The sequence below is a fragment of the Entelurus aequoreus genome, linkage group LG23 (assembly GCF_033978785.1).
Source record: "Entelurus aequoreus isolate RoL-2023_Sb linkage group LG23, RoL_Eaeq_v1.1, whole genome shotgun sequence".
NCBI classification, from domain to species: domain Eukaryota; kingdom Metazoa; phylum Chordata; class Actinopteri; order Syngnathiformes; family Syngnathidae; genus Entelurus; species Entelurus aequoreus.
The window spans coordinates 34073395-34094549 of record NC_084753.1 but is presented as its reverse complement, the minus strand read 5'-3'; the positions used below and the strand labels follow the sequence as shown (position 1 = coordinate 34094549).

Sequence of the window (21155 nt, the reverse complement as noted above, 5' to 3'; positions counted from 1 at the left end):
CTGACCTCCCAGCCAGAGACAAAAAACCCCCCCAAAAACAAAAAAACAGCACACTTCCTGGCCAGGCCAAAGAGACAATGGCTGAATGCCCACGCTGCAGTAAAGTCATGTCAAGATTAGAACGGAAGTCACGCAACACTGACGTCACCTTGTGTTCACATTCATGACCTATCTGCATTGGCTAAAAACAAGTAACATTTGGAGAGCATTTGGTTTTATTTTTAAAGATTTTGCGATACGGGGAGGTAGCACTGCCAGGTGATAAATGCGCTACCATCTCCTGTCAATCATGTTTCACAGAACATTGACTATGTTTTTTGTTTTACAATTAGAGTACTAGGAGTGCAAAGTCATCGATCAATCTTTGTTTCCAGAGTTTGCTGACTATATGCCTGTAAGCAGAAATTAATTTGCTGTCTATTGTCAATTTTGTTGAGTTAAAATCTCATGTATTAAACAGTTAAACAAATTTAACACGATGGCAATAGTGCCTCAGCTGTCAATTATTTTAGTAAACGAGTAATCTGTCACTGGCTTCGAATCTCCATTTGGACATCTATGTGGAATTTGCATGTTCTCCTCTCGGTACCTTGGCTTCTTCCCACGTTCCAAAAATATGTTAGGTTCAATGAAAACTCTAAATTGTCATTGGGTATTGATCTATATGCGCTCTGCGATTGGCTGGCAACCAGTCTGTCAATCAATGAATCAATGTTTATTTATATAGCCCTAAATCACAAGTTAGTGTTTCCCATAAACTGCCAAGATACTTGTGGCGGTGGGGGCGTGGTCACCATGACATCATCGAGTAATTTGCATAATTTACTACAATGATATGATTTTCTCTAACAAGGCTCAAAAAATGTATACTTACTAATTAATAATAACAGTTTTTTTGTTTTAAGCGTCCATCCATCCATTTTACAATATAATTACAACACTTTATGTACATATTTATATACAGATTTGAACAATAAGCTATTCACTGAAATATATTTATTAATTGTGGTTCTTACAAAAAATATATCTTATAAAATATAAAAGCTAAAATGTCTCTTAAAGCTATGCCCCTTTAATTAGTGCATACTAAATAATTTAACTTTAGCCTACTACTTCAACCATATTATTTGCCAGCAACATAAAGTGAAACAGAGGCAGAGGTGTCCTGCCACAGTCAGTAACAAATAAACAGAAAACAGTAGTGGTCAAATACAAATAAGGCAACAAGAGAAGTATCCTACACTTCTCTTTTGTAAAGTAAATCTGAACAGCCTATATGGGCATCTACACAAAAAAAACAAAAACAAAAAAAAATAAACAAATAAATATATATATATATATTTTTTAAAAATTTTTTTATTTTTTATTTGTGGCGGACGTAATTCTTTCGTGGCGGGCCGCCACAAATAAATAAATGTGTGGGAAACACTGCAAGTGTCTCAAAGGGCTGCACAAGCCACAACGACATCCTCGGTTCAGATCCCACATAAGGGCAAGGAAAAACTCACAACCCAGTGGGAAGGGTGTATCCCGCCTCTCACCCAAAGTCAGCTGGGATACATTTCAGCTAACCCACGACACTAATGAGGATAAGCAGTAGGGGTGTCAAAAAAAGTTTTTAAAAATTTCAAATTAATCACGATTCTTATTTGTAACAATTCTTAATCGATTAAAAAGAATCAAAAATCAATTGGAAATTGTTTTGTTTTTTTCAGCCCGAATAAGCAGTACAGAAAAGGGATCCATGAATGGAATAATCTATCAATTAATGTGTTGTTTGAATGACACACACTTTATAGCCTCGATGCGTCTTTTAACTCGCCTAAAACAATGAAATAGTTAATAAAGAACCAAAATAAACAAAAAAAACCTCTAATAACTTGAGTGGCAATTTATTTAATAAACTAACACATACGCATTTTAAAAAGGTATTAAATGGCAGTGTCATGTTTGATTTTTGGACCAACAACCTGTTAGCATTAACATACAAACTGTAGAACAGAACGCTTTATTGGGGGATGGCGTGGCGCTGTTGGGAGAGTGGCCGTGCCAGCAACCTGAGGGTTCCTGGTTCGATCCCCACCTTCTACCAACCTAGTCACGTCCGTTGTGTCCTTGAGCAAGACACTTCACCCTTGCTCCTGATGGGTCGTGGCATGGCAGCTCCCGCCATCAGTGTGTGAATGTGTGTGTGAATGGGTGAATGTGGAAATAGTGTCAAAGCGCTTTGAGTACCCTGAAGGTAGAAAAGCGCTATACAACTATAACCCATTTACCATTTATTGTCATCAAAACATGAGAATTTAAGACAAAATGACTGTAGACGCCAACGTGTCCTCCATGTGTTTGAGTAAAACATGAGGGATAAGAATGCTCACCCATCCATTTTCTACCGCTTGTCCCTTTTGGGGTCGCTGGAGCCTATCTCAGCTGCATTCGGGCTAATAGAATGGATAGATGGAAATTGAATCGTTGCAGCCCTAGATCGCCATGCTAATTTTCATCAGCCTGTCAATGGGGCCGTCCAATGTATGTTAGCATTAAGCTAGTAGCATATGCGCCAACCTTTATCCTGTATGGTTGCATTGTTTTAATTTTCAGTCTGTGCGTATATTAACACGGTTTTACAGTAATTTGGAGACTATCCAATAAACAACCCCAAGTTGAATGTTTTTCATCTCTAATTTAAAAGGCCTGTTTTACCAACCAGCCAAACTAAGTTCCAACATATAGTCAGGGCAGTGTAATACAAATAACACATGTAAACCAGGAATGTACAAAGTGCAGCCTGTGTTACATTGTACTAACAAAATAAGCAGCAACCAATAAAAATACAGCAAAACAATATCATGTAACAAAGAAAAGATGTTGATACTAATAACGCAGATTTGTCTTTAAATATACGTATCCTTTTCTTTAGCTTTTTTAAAAAAAAAATACATGCGCCAGACTCCACGGTACGATATGATCACGGTATTAAGGCCACAGTACGATATTATTGTGGTATTGCCCAAAAAAAAACAGACTAGGTAAAAATGCCAAATGAAGTGTAAAATGAAGTGGCAGGGATGTTTAGGATTAACACACTAACTGTAATTGGCAGAGGTTTTATTTAACGTGTATATTTTTGGCCAGTGTAACGATACACACAATTTGAACAGTAACACTGTGTTTGAACATAGGAAGATAAAAACCCTGTACTTTAAACAGTGCTAATTTTTCACAGCAGTTTTTAATTTAGTTTTTACAGTCTTTTGACAAAAATTTATTTTTCTTTGTCATATTTTAGTCATCTAAATCGTTTTAGTTGACTGAAATATAAAGTATGAAGGATAACACATCTTTGAAGTTGTCAATGATACCTATTAGAGATGTCCGATAATATCGGACTGCCGATATTATCGGCCGATAAATGCTTTAAAATGTAATATCGGAAATTATCGGTATCGGTTTTAAAAAGTAAAATCTATGACTTTTTAAAACGCCTGTGCAATCTACTAATAAAAGTTCCAAACAATCAAAAAAAGCCTCTGTACGGAGCGGTACACGGACGTAGGGAGAAGTACAGAGCAGTTGCGTCTCCCAGTCATACAATTATCCCGGGAGACTCCCGAATTTCAGTGCCCCTCCCGAATTTCTCCCGATTTCTACACAAAACACAACAATATCGGGGGCGTGCCTTAAAGGGAAACTTCGGTTTTTTTCAACCTGGGCCCTGTTTTCATAATTTTTTCTGTATATGTGAGTGCTGGATAAAACATTTTTTGAGGTCGCGCCAGTATTGAGCAGGGCAGGCAGCCTCCAGCCCAGCTAACGCTCGTACACAGGGCAACTGGCTCTCGTCAAAATTCGGCCTATAAACATGCATTTTTTTCACACGGACAGGCTCAGATAGTTACAATGAGTGTCCGACAACATACTAGAAAGGAGAAATTAACGTATGTCTCTACCTTTAGCTGGAGATCGCTGTTTGTTGTGAGCTGTGTCCAAATCTCACCACGCTACAAATCTCGTTCCGAAATCTCGCGATAACTCGCGACAAAACACCGGTGGAAAAACAGTTACCTGACTGAGGTGAAGAGAGACGACCGAAGTGATTTTGTATTGGACTAAGTTACCGAAGACTGTTAGTTTAGTTTTATAGAAAAGGATAAAAGTAAAACAATGGTAACTGTTTTTCCACCGGTGTTTTGTCGCGAGTTATCGCGAGATTTCGGAACGAGATTTGTAGCGTGGTGAGATTTGGACACAGCTCACAACAAACAGCGATCTCCAGCTAAAGGTAGAGACATACGTTAATTTCTCCTTTCTAGTATGTTGTCGGACACTCATTGTAACTATCTGAGCCTGTCAGTGTGAAAAAAATGCATGTTTATAGGCCGAATTTTGACGAGAGCCAGTTGCCCTGTGTACGAGCGTTAGCTGGGCTGGAGGCTGCCTGCCCTGCTCAATACTGGCGCGACCTCAAAAAATGTTTTATCCAGCACTCACATATACAGAAAAAATTATGAAAACAGGGCCCAGGTTGAAAAAAAACGAAGTTTCCCTTTAAAGGCACTGCATTTGCGTGCCGGCCCAATCACATAATATCTACGGCTTTTCACACACACAAGTGAATGCAAGCATACTTGGTCAACAGTCATACAGGTCACACTCAGGATGACAGTATAAACAACTTTAACACTGTTATAAATATGCGCCACACTGTGAACCCACACCAAACAAGAATGACAAACACATTTCGGGAGAACATCCGCACCGTAACACAACAGAACAAATACCAACCCTGACCACCTCAACCTCCTCATGCTCTCTCAGGGAGAGCATGTCCCAAATTCCAAGCTGCTGTTTTGAGGCATGTTAAAAAAAATAATGCACTTTGTGACTTCAATAATAAATATGGCAGTGCCATGTTGGCATTTTTTCCATAACTTGAGTTGATTTATTTTGGAAAACCTTGTTACATTGTTTAATGCATCCAGCGGGGCATCACAACAAAATTAAGCATCATAATGTGTTAATTCCACGACTGTATATATCGGTATCGGTTGATATCGGAATCTGCAATTAAGAGTTGGACAATATCGGAATATCAGATATAGTCAAAAAAGACATTATCGGACATCTCTAATACCTATTAAAAGGTTATTACAATTACTGTACATTGTAATAAATAAACTTTGCATAATTTAGCATTTCAATAAATGTGAATATGGTTCATCACATTATTTCAGAATCAATTCAGACTAAGAGACTAATTAAAGCCTCAGAATTATTTTCTTCTTAATTTCCGAACGTGTATTCAATAACGTGTAGTGTGCCACGGAGCAGATGGTCCGCCATCTTATTGAGCAAACGAGCTGGGTAGAGCTAGGTGCGTAGCATGGGTACATGTATTCACTTGCACAGTGCGTACACTTGTAAAGATTAAAGATTAAAGTACCAATGATTGTCACACACACACTAGATGTGGTGAAATTTGTCCTCTGCATTTGTCCCATCCCCTTGGGGAGCAGTGGGGAGCAGTGGGCAGCAGCGGCGCCGCGCCCGGGAATCATTTTTGGTGATTTAACCCCCAACTCCAACCCTTTGTTGCTGAGTGCCAAGCAGGGAGGTTATGGGTCCCATTTTTTATAGTCTTTGGTATGACTCGGCTGGGATTTGAACTCCAACCTACCTCACATTATTGTATCTATTTAACAGGAAATTAAAAAAATGGAACATAAACCGGGTCTCTGCAGGTTTCAACAAGTCAAATTTAAGACATATTTTTTTAAGACCATAATGAATATAATATAAGACCATTTCACATACGGACAAAAAAGTACAAAGACAAAGGAATTTGAGGACCAGAGTGAATTATCAGTATATAAATTCATTTACTGCTCTTTCACATTGGAAAACCAAATGGTTAAACTAAATAAATACACCAGAAGCCTCTAAATTGTAAACTAATATTAAAACCTTAGCAAACTTCATAAGAGCCATATTTCAGATTTGCCATTTTCTTGCAAAAGGTGCAGTGTGCTTCTTATCAAGTGTTTTCATGTAACAACAAGCAGAGCGTCAGCAAAGGTAAAGCACAACGATATCATCTGTGAAAGGCACTGTTAGCATCTCTGCTAAAGGGTACATGGCTTGTTTGTCTAATCTTGAACGGGTTTGTGCTGAAAACAGTTTCGTTGTACTTGTGCAATGACAATAAAGTCCTATCCACATGGCTAACTTTTGCAGTGTTTTGCGGCGGTCAGAATTGAGCCAACAGACAAAAACTTCTACAGTTGTGAAAAAATTTGGAGACAGACGGTTGCCTAAAAAGAAAGAAGGCGGTTATGGCTTGCGAGCCTCAAACAAAATTTGGACGCGAATAATGTGGATAACATTCTATTTTGTATCTGGTATGTATAAAAACATTTTTACCAGTTTTTTTGACAACTTATTGTTAATAAACAAGGACTAGTTTGTATTTAAGCATGACAAGATGACATTGGCAAATCTCCCTTGCTTTGCTCACCCCAGCATAAACTGAATGTAAACACTAAACAGCTTTTAATGTCACTTGCTGTATAAACTTGGAGAAATATTAGGCATGAGAAGCTGACCTGAAAATATTGGAATAAATGATAGAAATAAGAGAATTATAACAAAACAAAATGTGTTTTTATGTTAGATAGCTTTGGGGTTTGTGTTTTGTTTTTATTGCTGCTATTTTTACGGTCTTTGTTGTCATAAAAAATTATACTTTGCTTTTGCCAGCACCAGGCCTGTCTTTGCTTCGAAATGGACAGAAGTCTAATAGTGTTTTTTGTTTTTGTAACAGCCTGAAGAGCAGCACAGCTACAGTATAAATTAATATTTCAGAATGAATTGGTCTTCTTTAGTTAGCACATGCCTAAAAATATCTTAAGATGAAGTTTAAAGCAGATGGCTAAATTAGAGCCAATGGATGGGTTAGTGCTTCATAATTTGATTAGACAACAATCAAAATAGCCCTTTGTAACATTTGTTTGGATTATTTATTGTCTCCTTTAGTCAGGGGGAAATGGGTCGTTGATTAACACTCTGTTCCACAAGCATTAGAAGAAGGCGCAGAACGTTTGGACATCATATGGCTTCAAATAAATTCAGATGTTACCAAAAAAAACTATTGTAGCGTCCCGGAAGAGTTAGTGCTGCAAGGGGTTCTGGGTATTTGTTCCGTTGTGTTACGGTGCAGATGTTCTCCCGAAATGTGCTTGTCATTCTTGTTTGGTGTGGGTTCACAGTGTGGTGCATATTTGTAACACTGTTAAAGTTGTTTATACGGCCACCCTCAGTGTGACCTGTACGGCTGTTGATCAAGTATGCCTTGCATACACTTATGTGTGTGTTAAAGCCACATATATTATGTGACTGGGCCGGCACGCTGTTTGTACGGAGGCAAAGCAGACATGACGACAAGTTGTAGAGAACGCTAAATGCAGTGCCTTTAAGGCACACCCCCAATAATGTTGTCCGGGTGGAAATCGGGAGAAATTCGGGAGAATGGTTGCCCCGGGAGATTTTCGGGAGGGGCACTGAAATTCGGGAGTCTCCTGGGAATATCGGGAGGTTGAAACAGATACCGATAATTTCCGATATTACACTTTAAAGCGTTTATCTGCCGATATTATCGGACATCTCTAGATGTAATCATAGTACTATCGACTAGATATGCACCTGTACTTGGTATCATTACAGTGGATGTCAGGTGTAGATGCACCCATGGCATTTGTTTACATTCAGGAACGTTTGTTACATTGTTTACACTAGCGGTGACGCCGGTGAGCTACGTGTGTTGAAGCATGTTTTGCTATTCCTCGTCCTGCAGGGATGATACACTGCAAAAAGTCAAGTGTTCAAAAACAAGAAAAAAAATGAGGAGGTATTTTATTTGAACTAAGCAAAATTATCTGCCAATAGAACAAGAAAATTCGGCTTGTCAAGACTTTCCAAAACAAGTAAAATTAGCTAACCTCAATGAAGCCCAAAATACCTTAAAATAAGTATATTCTCACTAATAACAAGTGCACTTTTCTTGGTAGAAAAAAAAAAAGAGACCTTTTTGATCAATATGTTGAAAAATATTTTTAAATTTAGTAAATGCTAGTGCCATTATCTTGACATAATGATATGTGCTCGGCATCATGATTTTTTTTTTTATGTTTGAAGTAACAAATTATTACTTTAAAAAAGTAGTTTTATACTTGTGAGTGTTAATGACACAGCTTTGCATCAGTTGATATTCTAGTTTCAAGCATGTTTTACTCAATACAGGTCATCAAATCTCAGCAACAAGCTGTAATATCTTACTGAGATCATTTAGGACCAAAACTCTTAAAACAAGTAAAACACTAACATAAAATCTGCTTAGTGAGAAGAATTATCTTGTCAGACAGAAAATAAGCAAATATCACCCTTATTTGAGATATTTAATCTTACTCAGATTTCAGTGTACTTGTAAGAAACTTACTTTATTTGTTGCCATGGAGGCGAGGATTAGTGATTTAGAAGTAGCTAAAACACTGCCGACGGATGTTAGCCGCGACCTAGCTAGCCATGTCTTAAAGTAACTCTTCCTGAGGGCGCATAATTGTTACGGTTCATACTGGATTGTGACGGACAGTCAACTACTGAACATACCAAATGTCTGCCTTGCTAATGAACAGCCAAGCTCCGACTTGACTGCACGGAGAGAAAGAAGAGAGCATTCTCTCTCATTATTCATATATTCATTTGCGTGTGAAAAGCAGCGCTGCTTCTTAATTTGGTTGATACTAACAAGCTCGCTGCAGGACAACCAACAACAAGGAGGGGTTCCAGAGCAAAGCAGACAACATGGTGACTAACGTAAATGTCACAACTTCCTTCTCAGCTAACTACAAAAAACTGTTGTCTTGTTGGCCTTAGGCTGCAGGAAGCGTTCCACTCACAAATTCCCCAAATAACTACATTTTTTGCCATCTCCTGTGTGTAAAATAAAGTTCCTTGAAACAAAATGTCTCCATTAAGGCCACCTTTAGAAGACCACTGCAATCAGTTCCCTCCACAGAGAACACATGACCTCATTTGCATATACACAATTAATAGTCAGTCTGTCGCGTCATAAATTAGTGAGCGGGGAATGGGCGCCTACCTTCTGAAGGCTGTTTGGGTTTAGTTGCGTCTTGTCTATTATTTTAATGGCCACCTGCGGAGAGACAAGACAAAAAAAGAAAAAAAAACGTGAGAATTGAAGGAGACAAAATGTTAGAGGAGGTTGAAAGTGAAAATTGCAACGCTGAGAGCCTGGAGGTAGGATCAGTCAGAAAGGAAGAACTTTCATTTCACACATTTGGAAGGTGCCGTTTCCATGGCTACAATTTCATTACAAAAGGCTTCATTTTGGCAGCGGGACGACTTTACACCCTACTGTTAAGTCGCCAAGCTACTTCCTGCTTCATGGACCCTTTGAATAAAAGATGACGATCAATTCCTTAATTCCATTGCCTTGCAATGCTGTCAAAACTCTTTTAGACCAGACCTGGGCAAATTAAGGCCCGGGGGCCACATGCGGCCCGCTAAGCTTTTGAATCTGGCCCGCCGGACATTCCCAAATAATTGTTTTTAGATCTTTAAGATGGAAAGTGTAGCTGCCATTATGATGGTCATTTTCTAATGACCGTAAGTCTTCAACTATACAAAGTATTTCAATGGTTGGAATCTGTGCTTTTGCATGATATACTAGTTACTATGGTAATCTAAGTCACAGCAGCTCAGACAAAGCACCAAGCAGTGTGGGTGGGGAGCTTTTCCGCAGAGTGATTCCAGAGCCTGAAATGTGGGTGTCAGGGACAGACCCGGAAGGAGATTTTTACAACAAAGCAGGGGTCCCCAAACTTTTTGACTCGGGGGCCGCATTGGGTTAAAAAAAATTGGCCGGGGGCCAGGCTGTGTGTGTGTCTATATATATATACACACTACCGTTCAAAAGTTTGGGGTCACCCAAACAATTTTGTGGAATAGCCTTCATTTCTAAGAACAAGAATAGACTGTCGAGTTTCAGATGAAAGTTCTCTTTTTCTGGCCATTTTGAGCGTTTAATTGACCCCACAAATGTGATGCTCCAGAAACTCAATCTGCTCAAAGGAAGGTCAGTTTTGTAGCTTCTGTAACAAGCTAAACTGTTTTCAGATGTGTGAACATGATTGCACAAGGGTTTTCTAATCATCAATTAGCTTTCTGAGCCAATGAGCAAACACATTGTACCATTAGAACACTGGAGTGATAGTTGCTGGAAATGGGCCTCTATACACCTATGTAGATATTGCACCAAAAACCAGACATTTGCAGCTAGAATAGTCATTTACCACATCAGCAATGTATAGAGTGTATTTCTTTAAAGTTAAGACTAGTTTAAAGTTATCTTCATTGAAAAGTACAGTGCTTTTCCTTCAAAAATAAGGACATTTCAATGTGACCCCAAACTTTTGAACGGTAGTGTATATATATATATATATATATATATATATATATATATATATATATATATATATATATATATATATATATATATATATATATATACATATACACACACACACACACACATTGTCTTTATAATCCGTTTTGTCATTTAACATCAATTAACATTGATGTTCATCAACTAACATTGATGTTCATCAACATTTAACAGCAGCTAGGAGACACCAAGAGTAACAAGCGGTCGAAAATGGATTAGAAAGGAAAGATTTTAAAAAATAAAATAAAAAATAAATAAAAAACAAAAAAAACCACAACAATTAAAAAAACATTTTTTTTTTTTAAACTTGGGACTTCCTGTGGGCCGGATTTTGGATGCTGGGGGGCCGTATCCGGCCCGGGGGCCGTAGTTTGGGGACCCCTGTTCTAAAGCTTAGTGATATATCAGATAGTAGGTGTTTTTTTTACCCTCGGCGATCATATTTTGCTGTGTTTGTATATGTGGATGAAGAGGGGGTGTGACGTTCAAATGTCAATATTGAGTGTTTTATCGTTCATAGTTAATATTGTAAATCCCACATTCTTTATTTTCATGTACATTCCGGGTGTCTCATTCAGTAAAAAATTTGAAATCCCATTCCATTTTTAAGGCGGTCTGTCATAACCATGAATTGATTAACGTGGACCCCGACTTAAACAAGTTGAAAAACTTATTCGGGTGTTACCATTTAGTGGTCAATTGTGCGGAATATGTACTGTACTGTGCAATCTACTAATAAAAGTTTCAATCAATCAATCACAAACGTTTTTAGCATTCAATCAGACATTATTGAGAGGTTTTGTATTAGTGTTCCCAAAAATAATACCGGCCCCCAGACACATTTTTTTCTCTAAATTTGGCCCCCCGAGTCAAAATAATTGCCCAGGCCTGAGAAAGTAAGTGTTTTTTTTACCCTTGGCGATCATATTTTGCTGTGTTTGTATATGTGGATGGAGAGGGGGTGTGACGTTCAAATGTCAATATTGAGTGTTTTATCGTTCATAGTTAATATTGTAAAGCCCACATTCTTTATTTTCATGTACATTCTGGGTGTCTCATTCAGTAAAAAAATTAGAAATTCCATTCCGTTTTTAAGGCGGTCTGTCATCACCATGAATTAATTAACGTGGACCCCGTTAAACAAGTTGAAAAACTTGATCGGGTGTTACCATTTAGTGGTCAATTGTACAAAATATGTACTGTACTGTGCAATCTACTAATACAATTTTCAATCAACCACAAACGTTTTTAGCATTCAATCAGACATTATTGAGAGGTTTTGTATTAGTGTTCCCAAAAATAAAACCGGCACCCAGACACATTTTTTCTCTAAATATGGCCCCCCGAGTCAAAATAGTTGCCCAGGCCTGCTTTAGACATTTGGAACTTTTTTGTCTACTGCTGCGAGCTCGCTAGCTAGCAAACAAGTAGCCATGGCGAACTAGCTATGTTCATGGTCTTACTTCAAGCAAAATAAAGTGCCGACTCGTTGCTTAATGTGTTCTGGAGGTGCACGTTAAACCTAATTGACAAGGTCTCACCTCCCTGCCTGTGAGGATGTGTCGGGCCAGCTTAACCTTGGCGAAGTTTCCTTTCCCGATGGTTTTGAGGAGGCGGTAGTTGCCCACGTGCGGCTGCTGCGAGTCCTCGGAGCTCCGGGAGCGCACGCCGGAACGGGACGAGCGCGAGCTGATTTCCTGTCGGCCATTGCTGTGAGACGTGTGCTGCGGAAGGAAGAAGGACACCTTATTTTAGAATGTTGGACTTCCTGCTCGGCCAATGACACGTTTTCACAGCGCTTCACTTTGTCCACATTTTAGAAATATATACGTATAAACATACGTATATATTTCTCTTTACAACATGTTCGAAAAGGAGCAGGAAGAAGCAAAGCTTATTACCACTCTTCCAATTCATAGCAATTAATGAGACATTTGTTTACTTCCTGTTCCGATCTTGTAATTGCAACACAATTACACCAAATTAATACAACAGTTCTATTAATAGTTATGACAGTCATGATTCACATAATGAGAAAATATCTCATGTTCAACAATGTTTGAGATGTTTTGCAAGATTCCATTCCTTCTACCGTATTTTTCAGACTATAAGATGCCGTTTTTTTTCATAGTTTGGCCGGGGGTGCGACTTATACTCAGGAGCGACTTATGTGTGATATTATTAACACATTAGCGTAAAATATCAAATAATAATATTTATCTCATTCACGTAAGAGACTAGACGTATAAGATTTCATGGGATTTAGCGATTAGGAGTGACAGATTGTTTGGTAAACGTATAGCATGTTCTATATGTTATAGTTATTTGAATGACTCTTACCATAATATGTTACGTTAACATACCAGGCACGTTCTCAGTTGGTTATTTATGCCTCATATAACGTACACTTATTCAGCCTGTTGTTCACTATTCTTCATTTATTTTAAATTGCCTTTCAAATGTCTATTCTTGGTGTTGGGTTTTATCAAATAAATTTCCCAAAAAAATGCGACTTATACTCCAGTGCGACTTATGTTTTTTTCCTTCTTTATTATGCATTTTCGGCCGGTGCGACTTATACTCCGGAGCGATTTATAGTCCGAAAAATACGGTACTTAAATTGGATCATTGTTTGACATCTTTGCATAATCCATTCCATGATTTCACTCCACATACTGATATGCTAAAGGTCTTAAGTGTTGTACGTGCGTACAAATCTTTTAAATTAGGTTTTCTTCTGAGGTTATATTTTTCCTCGTTTTTTGGAGAAGAATTGTTGTACATTCCAGTGCTGCCGCTGTCGATTATTTTAGCAATCGTGTCATCTGTCTAGTAGTTTCTTAGATTATTCGAGTCGCTTTATTGCCTCAGTGCGTGTTTTAGGAAAATAGTTTAAATATACAATGATTTTTTTCTGCTTGCCATGACTTTTATTCTTTCTAAAGCAGTGTTTTTCAACCACTGTGCCGCGGCACACTAGTGTGCCGTGAGATACAGTCTGGTGTGCCGTGGGAGATTATCTAATTTCACCTATTTGGGTTAAAAATAGGGATGTCCGATAATGGCTTTTTGCCGATATCCGATATTCTGATATTGTCCAACTCTTTAATTACCGATACCGATATCAACCGATACCGATATATACAGTCATGGAATTAACACATTATTATGCCTAATTTGGACAACCAGGTATGGTGAAGATAAGGTCCTTTTTCTAAAAATGAATAAAATAAAAAGATAAATCAATTAAAAACATTTTCTTGAATAAAAAAGAAAGTAAAACAATATAAAAACAGTTACATAGAAACTAGTAATTAATGAAAATGAGTAAAATTAACTGTTAATGGTTAGTACTATTAGTGGACCAGCAGCATGCACAATCATGTGTGCTTACGGACTGTATCCCTTGCAGACTGTATTGATATATAATGTAGGAACCAGAATATTAATAACAGAAAGAAACAACACTTTTGTGTTGTTTTGTGTTGTTTGTTGTGTGAATGAGGGAGGTTTTTTGGGGTTGGTGCACTAATTGTAAGTGTATCTTGTGTTTATGTTGATTTAATAAAAAAAAAACAAATAAAAAAATCGATACCGATAATAAAAAAAATGATACCGATAATTTCCGATATTACATTTTAAAGCATTTATCGGCCGATATTATCTGCAGGCCGATATTATCGGACATCTCTAGTTAAAAACATTTTTTGCAAACCAGTAATTATAGTCTCCAAATTATGTGTTGTTGTTGAGTGTCGGTGCTATCTAGAGCTCGGCAGAGTAACCATGTAATACTCTTCCATATCAGCCAGTAGCTAATTGCTTTGTAGATGTCTGAAACAGCGGGAGGCAGCGTGCAGGTAAAAAGGTGTTTAATGCTTAAACCAAAAATAAACAAAAGGTGAGTGCCCCTAAGAAAAGGCAGTGAAACTTAGGAAAGGCTATGCAGAACGAAACTGGCTACAAAGTAAGCAAAAACAGAGTGCTGGACGACAGCAAAGACTAACTGTGGAGCAAAGACAGCATCCGAATGTACATCCGAACATGACATGACAATCAACAATGTCCACACAAAGAAGGATAAAAACAACTGAAATATTCTTGATCGCTAAAACAAAGTAGATGCGGGAAATATTGCTCAAAGGAAGACATGAAACTGCTGCAGGAAAATACCAAAAAAGAGAAAAAGGCCACCAAAATAGGAGCGCAAGACAAGAACTAAAACACTACACACAAGAAAACATGAAAAAACTCCAAATAAGTCATGGCGGGATGTGACAGGTGGTGGCAGTACACCTACTTTGAGACAAGGGCTATAGTGATGCATGCCTGGTTATAGTTTAAATTCATACCCAACAATTGCGACAACAACTTTTTACTGTCAATGAGTTTCGTTTTTTTATGATTTCTGCTGGTGGTGTGCCTCCGCATTTTTTCAACGCAGAAAATGTGCCTTGGCTCAAAAAAGGTTGAAAAACACTGCTAAAGTATACCTTGACTGCCATCACGTGAACAACCCGCGACACGATAGGAAGCAGGAACCTGATTAGTCGGGTTGCGTGTTTAACCTCAGCGTTGTCATGTGCACTTTGGGTGAAGCTCACAGGACATTGATTTTTTTTTTGTATCGGAGCCCTATTCACAAGCAACATCAGACATCATTGTTTGACAAAACAAAAACTGATAGAAGATAAGTACCAACCCCAATCGGGTGCGATGCTTAGTGGGGCCACACCCGGACCTGCAGGTTGCCTCCTACCCCCACCGAAACTGGGCCCAAATTGACAAACTTTAAGTAAAAGGACTTTAATTCATCAACATTGCAGCCAGAAAATCAGGAGACAACACCTTTATCAGGTGGGACACGTTGACCACCACCAACATAACCACAGACATTTAGAGTCTAAGGTCACATTCCAGCTCACAACAGTACTACTTGAGGACTTTAGAAACACAAGATCAAGTCTGACAAAGCTTGTTTGGATTCTACCATAAAGATGATCCTACAGCCAAAAGACACAAACATCCCTAAAAGCCATCGGACTTCTTTTCTGCCGCCGTGGTTGTGCTGAGGTTTACTCACGAGGCTGCAGTGCCGCCTCGCCGCCTGCGAGCCAGTCATGTCTCCAACCCAAAGCCCACTGGACGTCTAAGGATGCCCACAGACTCTGGCGAACGCCACCTCCAACTTCCCAACTCTGAGCTGACAACCACAGCGACCCAGAAAGGAGAGGAGGCGGGGGCCAGCTACAGGCTGGAAACTGCGGTGAGGAGCGAGCTTTTCAGAATAAAAGTACCCAAAAACAGAGTCTCAACCCCTCACGTTCGACTTACTGCCATTGAATACCACAAGGAAGACTTTTGCTGTCAGTAATGAACGCTAAGAAATCTACTTTCCAAAACACGTTGGGCCATTAACTCCACGGCCATCAATCTTAAGCAGCCACAGAAATCATAAAACGCACCAACATGCGAGCCAGATTATTATTTTTCCAGGCCATAACACGAGCGTGAGCCAGGGACCACAGCGGGGAATCCAAGTATCGTTTTGTCCTCCATAAAATCTAGTCTCGCCTCCACCAACAAGTACAATGATATGACACACACACACACACACACTGGACAAGTATTTGCCTCATAACAACCCATATTTTCATGCCGAAGGCCTAGTTCACACTGCAGGTCAATTACGATTATTTTGCCCATATGCGACCTGTATCGGATTGTTTCATGTCCCTGTGAACAGTGCTATACTGACTTCTTCATAGGCCTCTTTGGCATGAAATAAATTAGATATACACTACCGTTCAAAAGTTTGGGGTCACATTGAAACGTCCTTATTTTTTAAGGAAAAGCACTGTACTTTTCAATGAAGACAACTTTAAACTAGTCTTAACTTTAAAGAAATACACTCTATACATTGCTAATGTGGTAAATGACTATTCTAGCTGCAATTGTCTAGTTTTTGGTGCAATATCTACATAGGTGTATAGAGGCCCATTTCCAGCAACTATCACTCCAGTGTTCTAATGGTACAATGTGTTTGCTCATTGGCTCAGAAGGCTAATTGATGATTAGAAAACCCTTGGGCAATCATGTTCACACATCTGAAAACAGTTTAGCTCGTTACAGAAGCTACAAAACTGACCTTACTTTGAGCAGATTGAGTTTCTGGAGCATCACATTTGTGGGGTCAATTAAACGCTCAAAATGGCCAGAAAAAGAGAACTTTCCTCTGAAACTCGACAGTCTATTCTTGTTCTTAGAAATGAAGGCTATTCCACAAAATTGTTTGGGTGACCCCAAACTTTTGAACGGTAGTGTATATGCGATGTGTCCTCAATGTCGCATTCATCCGACCAGCACCTCATCAAAAAGCGATAAGCGTCCTAATTATTCACCAAAATAGACGGTTACAAAATCAGTTGACAAAAGGGGACAGAAAACTAGAAAAAATAATGTTTAAGGAACTCTTCAAGCGGAAATCGAAGCAAAATATCCCGTAACACTAAAAGAGCCAAAATAATTGTCCTATGCCTTTTTAATCTTCTACACACAATAATTCGGTTCAGAAAATGTTGACTTTGATTGCACTAAATCCTTGAAATAGTCACAAACGCACCAGTACTGAGACCGACTAAAGTGGAAGCCATGTTTACTTCTGTAAACACTGTAGTGTGTGCAACGTCATGTCCCCATTCGTGTCAGATTGCATTCACATAAGAAATCTTTTTTTTTTTTTTTTCAATGTGAACGGTCACTAAAAATCTGAATTGGACGTCCGACTTTGCAGTGTGAACGTAGCCAATGCCGACAAATCGTTGCAAAACTACCGTATTTTTCGGAGTATAAGTCGCTCCGGAGTATATGTCGCACCGGCCGAAAATGCATAATAAAGAAGGAAAAAAACATATATAAGTCGAACTGGAGTATAAGTCGCATTTTTGGGGGAAATTTATTTGATAAAACCCAACACCAAAAATAGACATTTGAAAGGCAATTTAAAATAAATAAAGAATAGTGAACAACAGGCTGAATAAGTGTACGTTATATGAGGCATAAATAACCAACTGAGAACGTGCCTGGTATGTTAACGTAACATATTATGGTAAGAGTCATTCAAATAACTATAACATATAGAACATGCTATACGTTTACCAAACAATCTGTCACTCCTAATCGCTAAATCCCATGAAATCTTATACGTCTAGTCTCTTACGTGAATAAGCTAAATAATATTATTTGATATTTTACGGTAATGTGTTAATAATTTCACACATAAGTCGCTCCTGAGTATAAGTCGCACCCCCGGCCAAACTATGAAAAAAACTGCGATTTATAATCCGAAAAATACGGTAATTCAAATGACAGGCCGACTAGAGTGGAAGCCACGTCTAGCTCCGTAAACACTGCAGTGCGTGCGACGTCATGACATCATGTCCGCGTATAGGTCAGATTGCATTCACACTGTAATCCAATTTTTTCCTCCAAGGTGAACGGCCACATAGAAAGGTCGGATTTGACAAAAAAATAATCCGAATAGGACAGCCCAGGAGACTTCCACAAATACCACGTACCACATTTTCCCTCACATGTACCTTTTTCTGGTCAAAGCATTACCTAAACATTCCCAAGTGTACAAGTCCGTGTCACGTTATTATTGACAAAAGCTTTCTGGCAGGGGTGTCCAAACTTTATGACTTGGGGGCCGCATTGGGCTAAAAAAAAATGTGTAAAGTAACAATATATATTATATCAATATAATGGATATATAATTAATCATTTATATAATGGCATATTAGGAGTATGTGAAAGTTGGACTCCTACCTTCTTTACTTCCGTGACGACCTCCTTAAAGTTTTGTAATCAATCAGAAATATCAAGCAGCTAAAATGCTCCAAACATGGATAAGTGGGGAGTGTTTTGCATTTTCCCATCATGCCTTGCAATGGATTTAAAAGTGTGTGATTTAGATAGATTTTTATAGTGCTTTGAAGTTTTTTTATAATATCCACAAAGTTCAGTGAGCAGATTGTGTTAAGAATGCAGATCTTTGGTGTTGGACCCCATGAGTAGGGTCATATAATGCTGTGCTTTATTCAACCCAAAGCACTATTCATGGTCATTGACCTGATTTATTCACTTTGTCCGCATGATGGCGACAAACTTGCGGCAATCAGAATGTGAGATATTTAAAAGTAAATAGGGAACCGTCCGTAACGTCTCGCAGGTCAAACTGGAGACCTGTGCCGCGGGCCATAGTTTCAACACCCTTGGTTTATGGAGTGCTTGTTCCAGAGTTCCACCACGATCGGCCGCATCTCGCCTGGCTGCAGGGTCTTCTAACGGCACGACATCCCTGCCATGGATCAATGACATTTCGCCACATTGTCTTATCGAGCCGAATGCGGCGTTTGTTCAGTCTGTTATCTCCTGCTGCCTGCTACTGTGATGACTCACAACTTTTCTATGATAGCTATTAAAAAACTACAAGGCTGCCGTCGCACAAATTCTGATTTTTTTTTTTAAAAGGGCTGTGATGGAGGAATGCTAGAAAAACCGAGAAAGTATGATGATGGATTAAAAAAAATAAATAAATAAAATGATAAATGGGATAAGTCTCATTTTTTGGGGCAATTGATTTGATAAAACCCAACACCAAGAATAGACATTTAAAAGGCCATTCAAAATAAATAAAGAATAGTGAACAACAGGCTGAATAAGTGTACGTTATATGAGGCATAAATAACCAACTGAGAATGTGCCTGGTATGTTAACGTCACATATGGTAAGAGTCATTCAAATAACTATAACATATAGAACATGCTATACGTTTACCAAACAATCTGTCACTCCTAATCGCTAAATCCCATGAAATCTTATACGTCTGAAGTCTCTTACGTGAATGAGCTAAATAATATTATTTGATATTTTACGGTAATGTGTTAATAATTTCACACGTAAGTCACTCCTGAGTATAAGGCGCACCCTAGGCCAAAAAATTAAAAAACCTGCGACTTATAGTCCGAAAAATACGGTAGGTGAAATTAGATCATCTCCCACGGCACACCAGACTGTATCTGGTACAGATGGCACAGTGGTTGAAAAACACTGCCCTAGTAAACAAAACAAAAAGTCATATTTATTTTGATTGTTACATTTTGAAATACATTTGTGCAGGTGGGTGCGAATGTACCCATTACCACAGCTGTAGACAAAAATAAAAATAAAAAAACTTAGTGACACGAGTTTGACGCCGCTTTATTCTGAAAATCCCAGCCGGAAGTCCCGCTGATTGTTTTGACCAGTAAGTCAGGCCGGGTGCTCTCTTGGTCACGTGTGGGCGGGACTAATGTCGCCGCATTCGAAATGTGACCGGCGGAGAGCTTTGACTGACAGCTCGCCGAGCCAATCAGATGCAAGAAGACAATCTCACAGCAGGGCCATCAGGCAAAGTACTGACTGGAGTTTTTTTGTTCACGGCTGGGCCTAAAGTGTCCTAAATACATCCTGATAAAGTGTTGCTACACAACCAGACACTCGCAAACAACAGTACAGAATGAATAGGAATATAATATTCGCCCAGTGTGTGCAAGTAACCGCATGAACTAGCGAGGTACTCACACTCTCTGTCGCCTTCTCGTTGACGGTAGGCAAAGGAGTTTTGGTTGACATCTTTAGTTGTTCCAGAGAAGTCCAGTGACTTGTTCAAGCCGACAGCGGAAAAGGGGCACAGTCGCAGAGTCTCAACATGGATCGCCTAGCAAGAAAAAAAAACAACAAAAAAAAAGACCTCAATCCTCGCTATGGGAGTTAGCGGTTACCCTATGTCGGGCGGATCCCGCACACCACCTGGCTTCGACTCCAGCCAAAATCTCAGTCCGTTGGGGCGAAGCTAACTCCGCCAACGTTGGCGCTGTCGGTCGCCGCTTCCAAAAAAAAACCAAAAAAAACACACCCCGGGCTTTTACCCCCCCTCCTCCTCCTCCTCTCTCCGCGACAGCCAGTCCGCCTAGCAACGACGAGCCATGGCCTCAAATGTCACACGTCTGTGAATGTCGAGGGGTTTCAAACGGGCTTGCTGGTCGAAATACTCGCCGTCGGCTCCCCTGCTTCCATCTCCGGCGGCCCAAAGCGGAGCTCGGCTGTCTTGTTTTAGGTGGGACCAAAATGGCTACTCAGCGGCTGGGCTGGATTAGGAGGCGTTCAGGGACCTGTCGCTGGCTCCGACATACAAGTTATCATGGGCTTTAAAATATATCGTATATATCGCCTTTTGAGTAATGGCATATAAATATGTGAGAGGGCTACATAATGATTCAAATGCGCTCTTGGTGTGTTTGTAAGGGTTGACAAATACGACTCTACCATCCTCACACCAATTGACATTATTGCTCATTTCCGACGGTCCTTGAAAGCAGCTTTAGCGCGCCTAACTGAACGGGAGGAAGTCGGACAACTGACTGACCTCAGTGCCATGGAGCCCCGAGCTGTCAACACAATGCAACACTGTGGCAAGTTTTTGTACTTTTAAGTACGGTTTATTGGTTATAACCGTGTTGCACAGGCTGTTATGAACATCACATTATTCCAGCATGTGCTGCAAACAACTTGAATGTCTAGCTTTTATTGAAAA

The 21155-nt window shown here is 39.3% G+C and overlaps 1 protein-coding gene across 13 annotated transcripts in view; it reads right to left on the bottom strand.

The window, feature by feature from the left end:
• mark3a (MAP/microtubule affinity-regulating kinase 3a) overlaps positions 1-20703 on the bottom strand; it is a 107709-nt gene extending 87006 nt beyond the window's left edge. For 4 of the 13 annotated variants that reach the window (XM_062034404.1, XM_062034402.1, XM_062034406.1 and 1 more), the window contains exons 1-3: positions 20144-20702; positions 12061-12243; positions 9155-9208 (exon numbers count right to left, since the gene is read on the bottom strand). In XM_062034404.1, coding sequence (XP_061890388.1) covers positions 9155-9208; positions 12061-12243; positions 20144-20194 — 288 coding nt within the window. In that variant the 5' untranslated portion in view covers positions 20195-20702. Of the gene's footprint in view, positions 1-9154; positions 9209-12060; positions 12244-20143 lie in introns of all 13 variants that reach the window. The other 9 variants (XM_062034409.1, XM_062034407.1, XM_062034411.1 and 6 more) reach the window with 4 other exon arrangements.
• Positions 20704-21155: the final 452 nt, after the last annotated feature.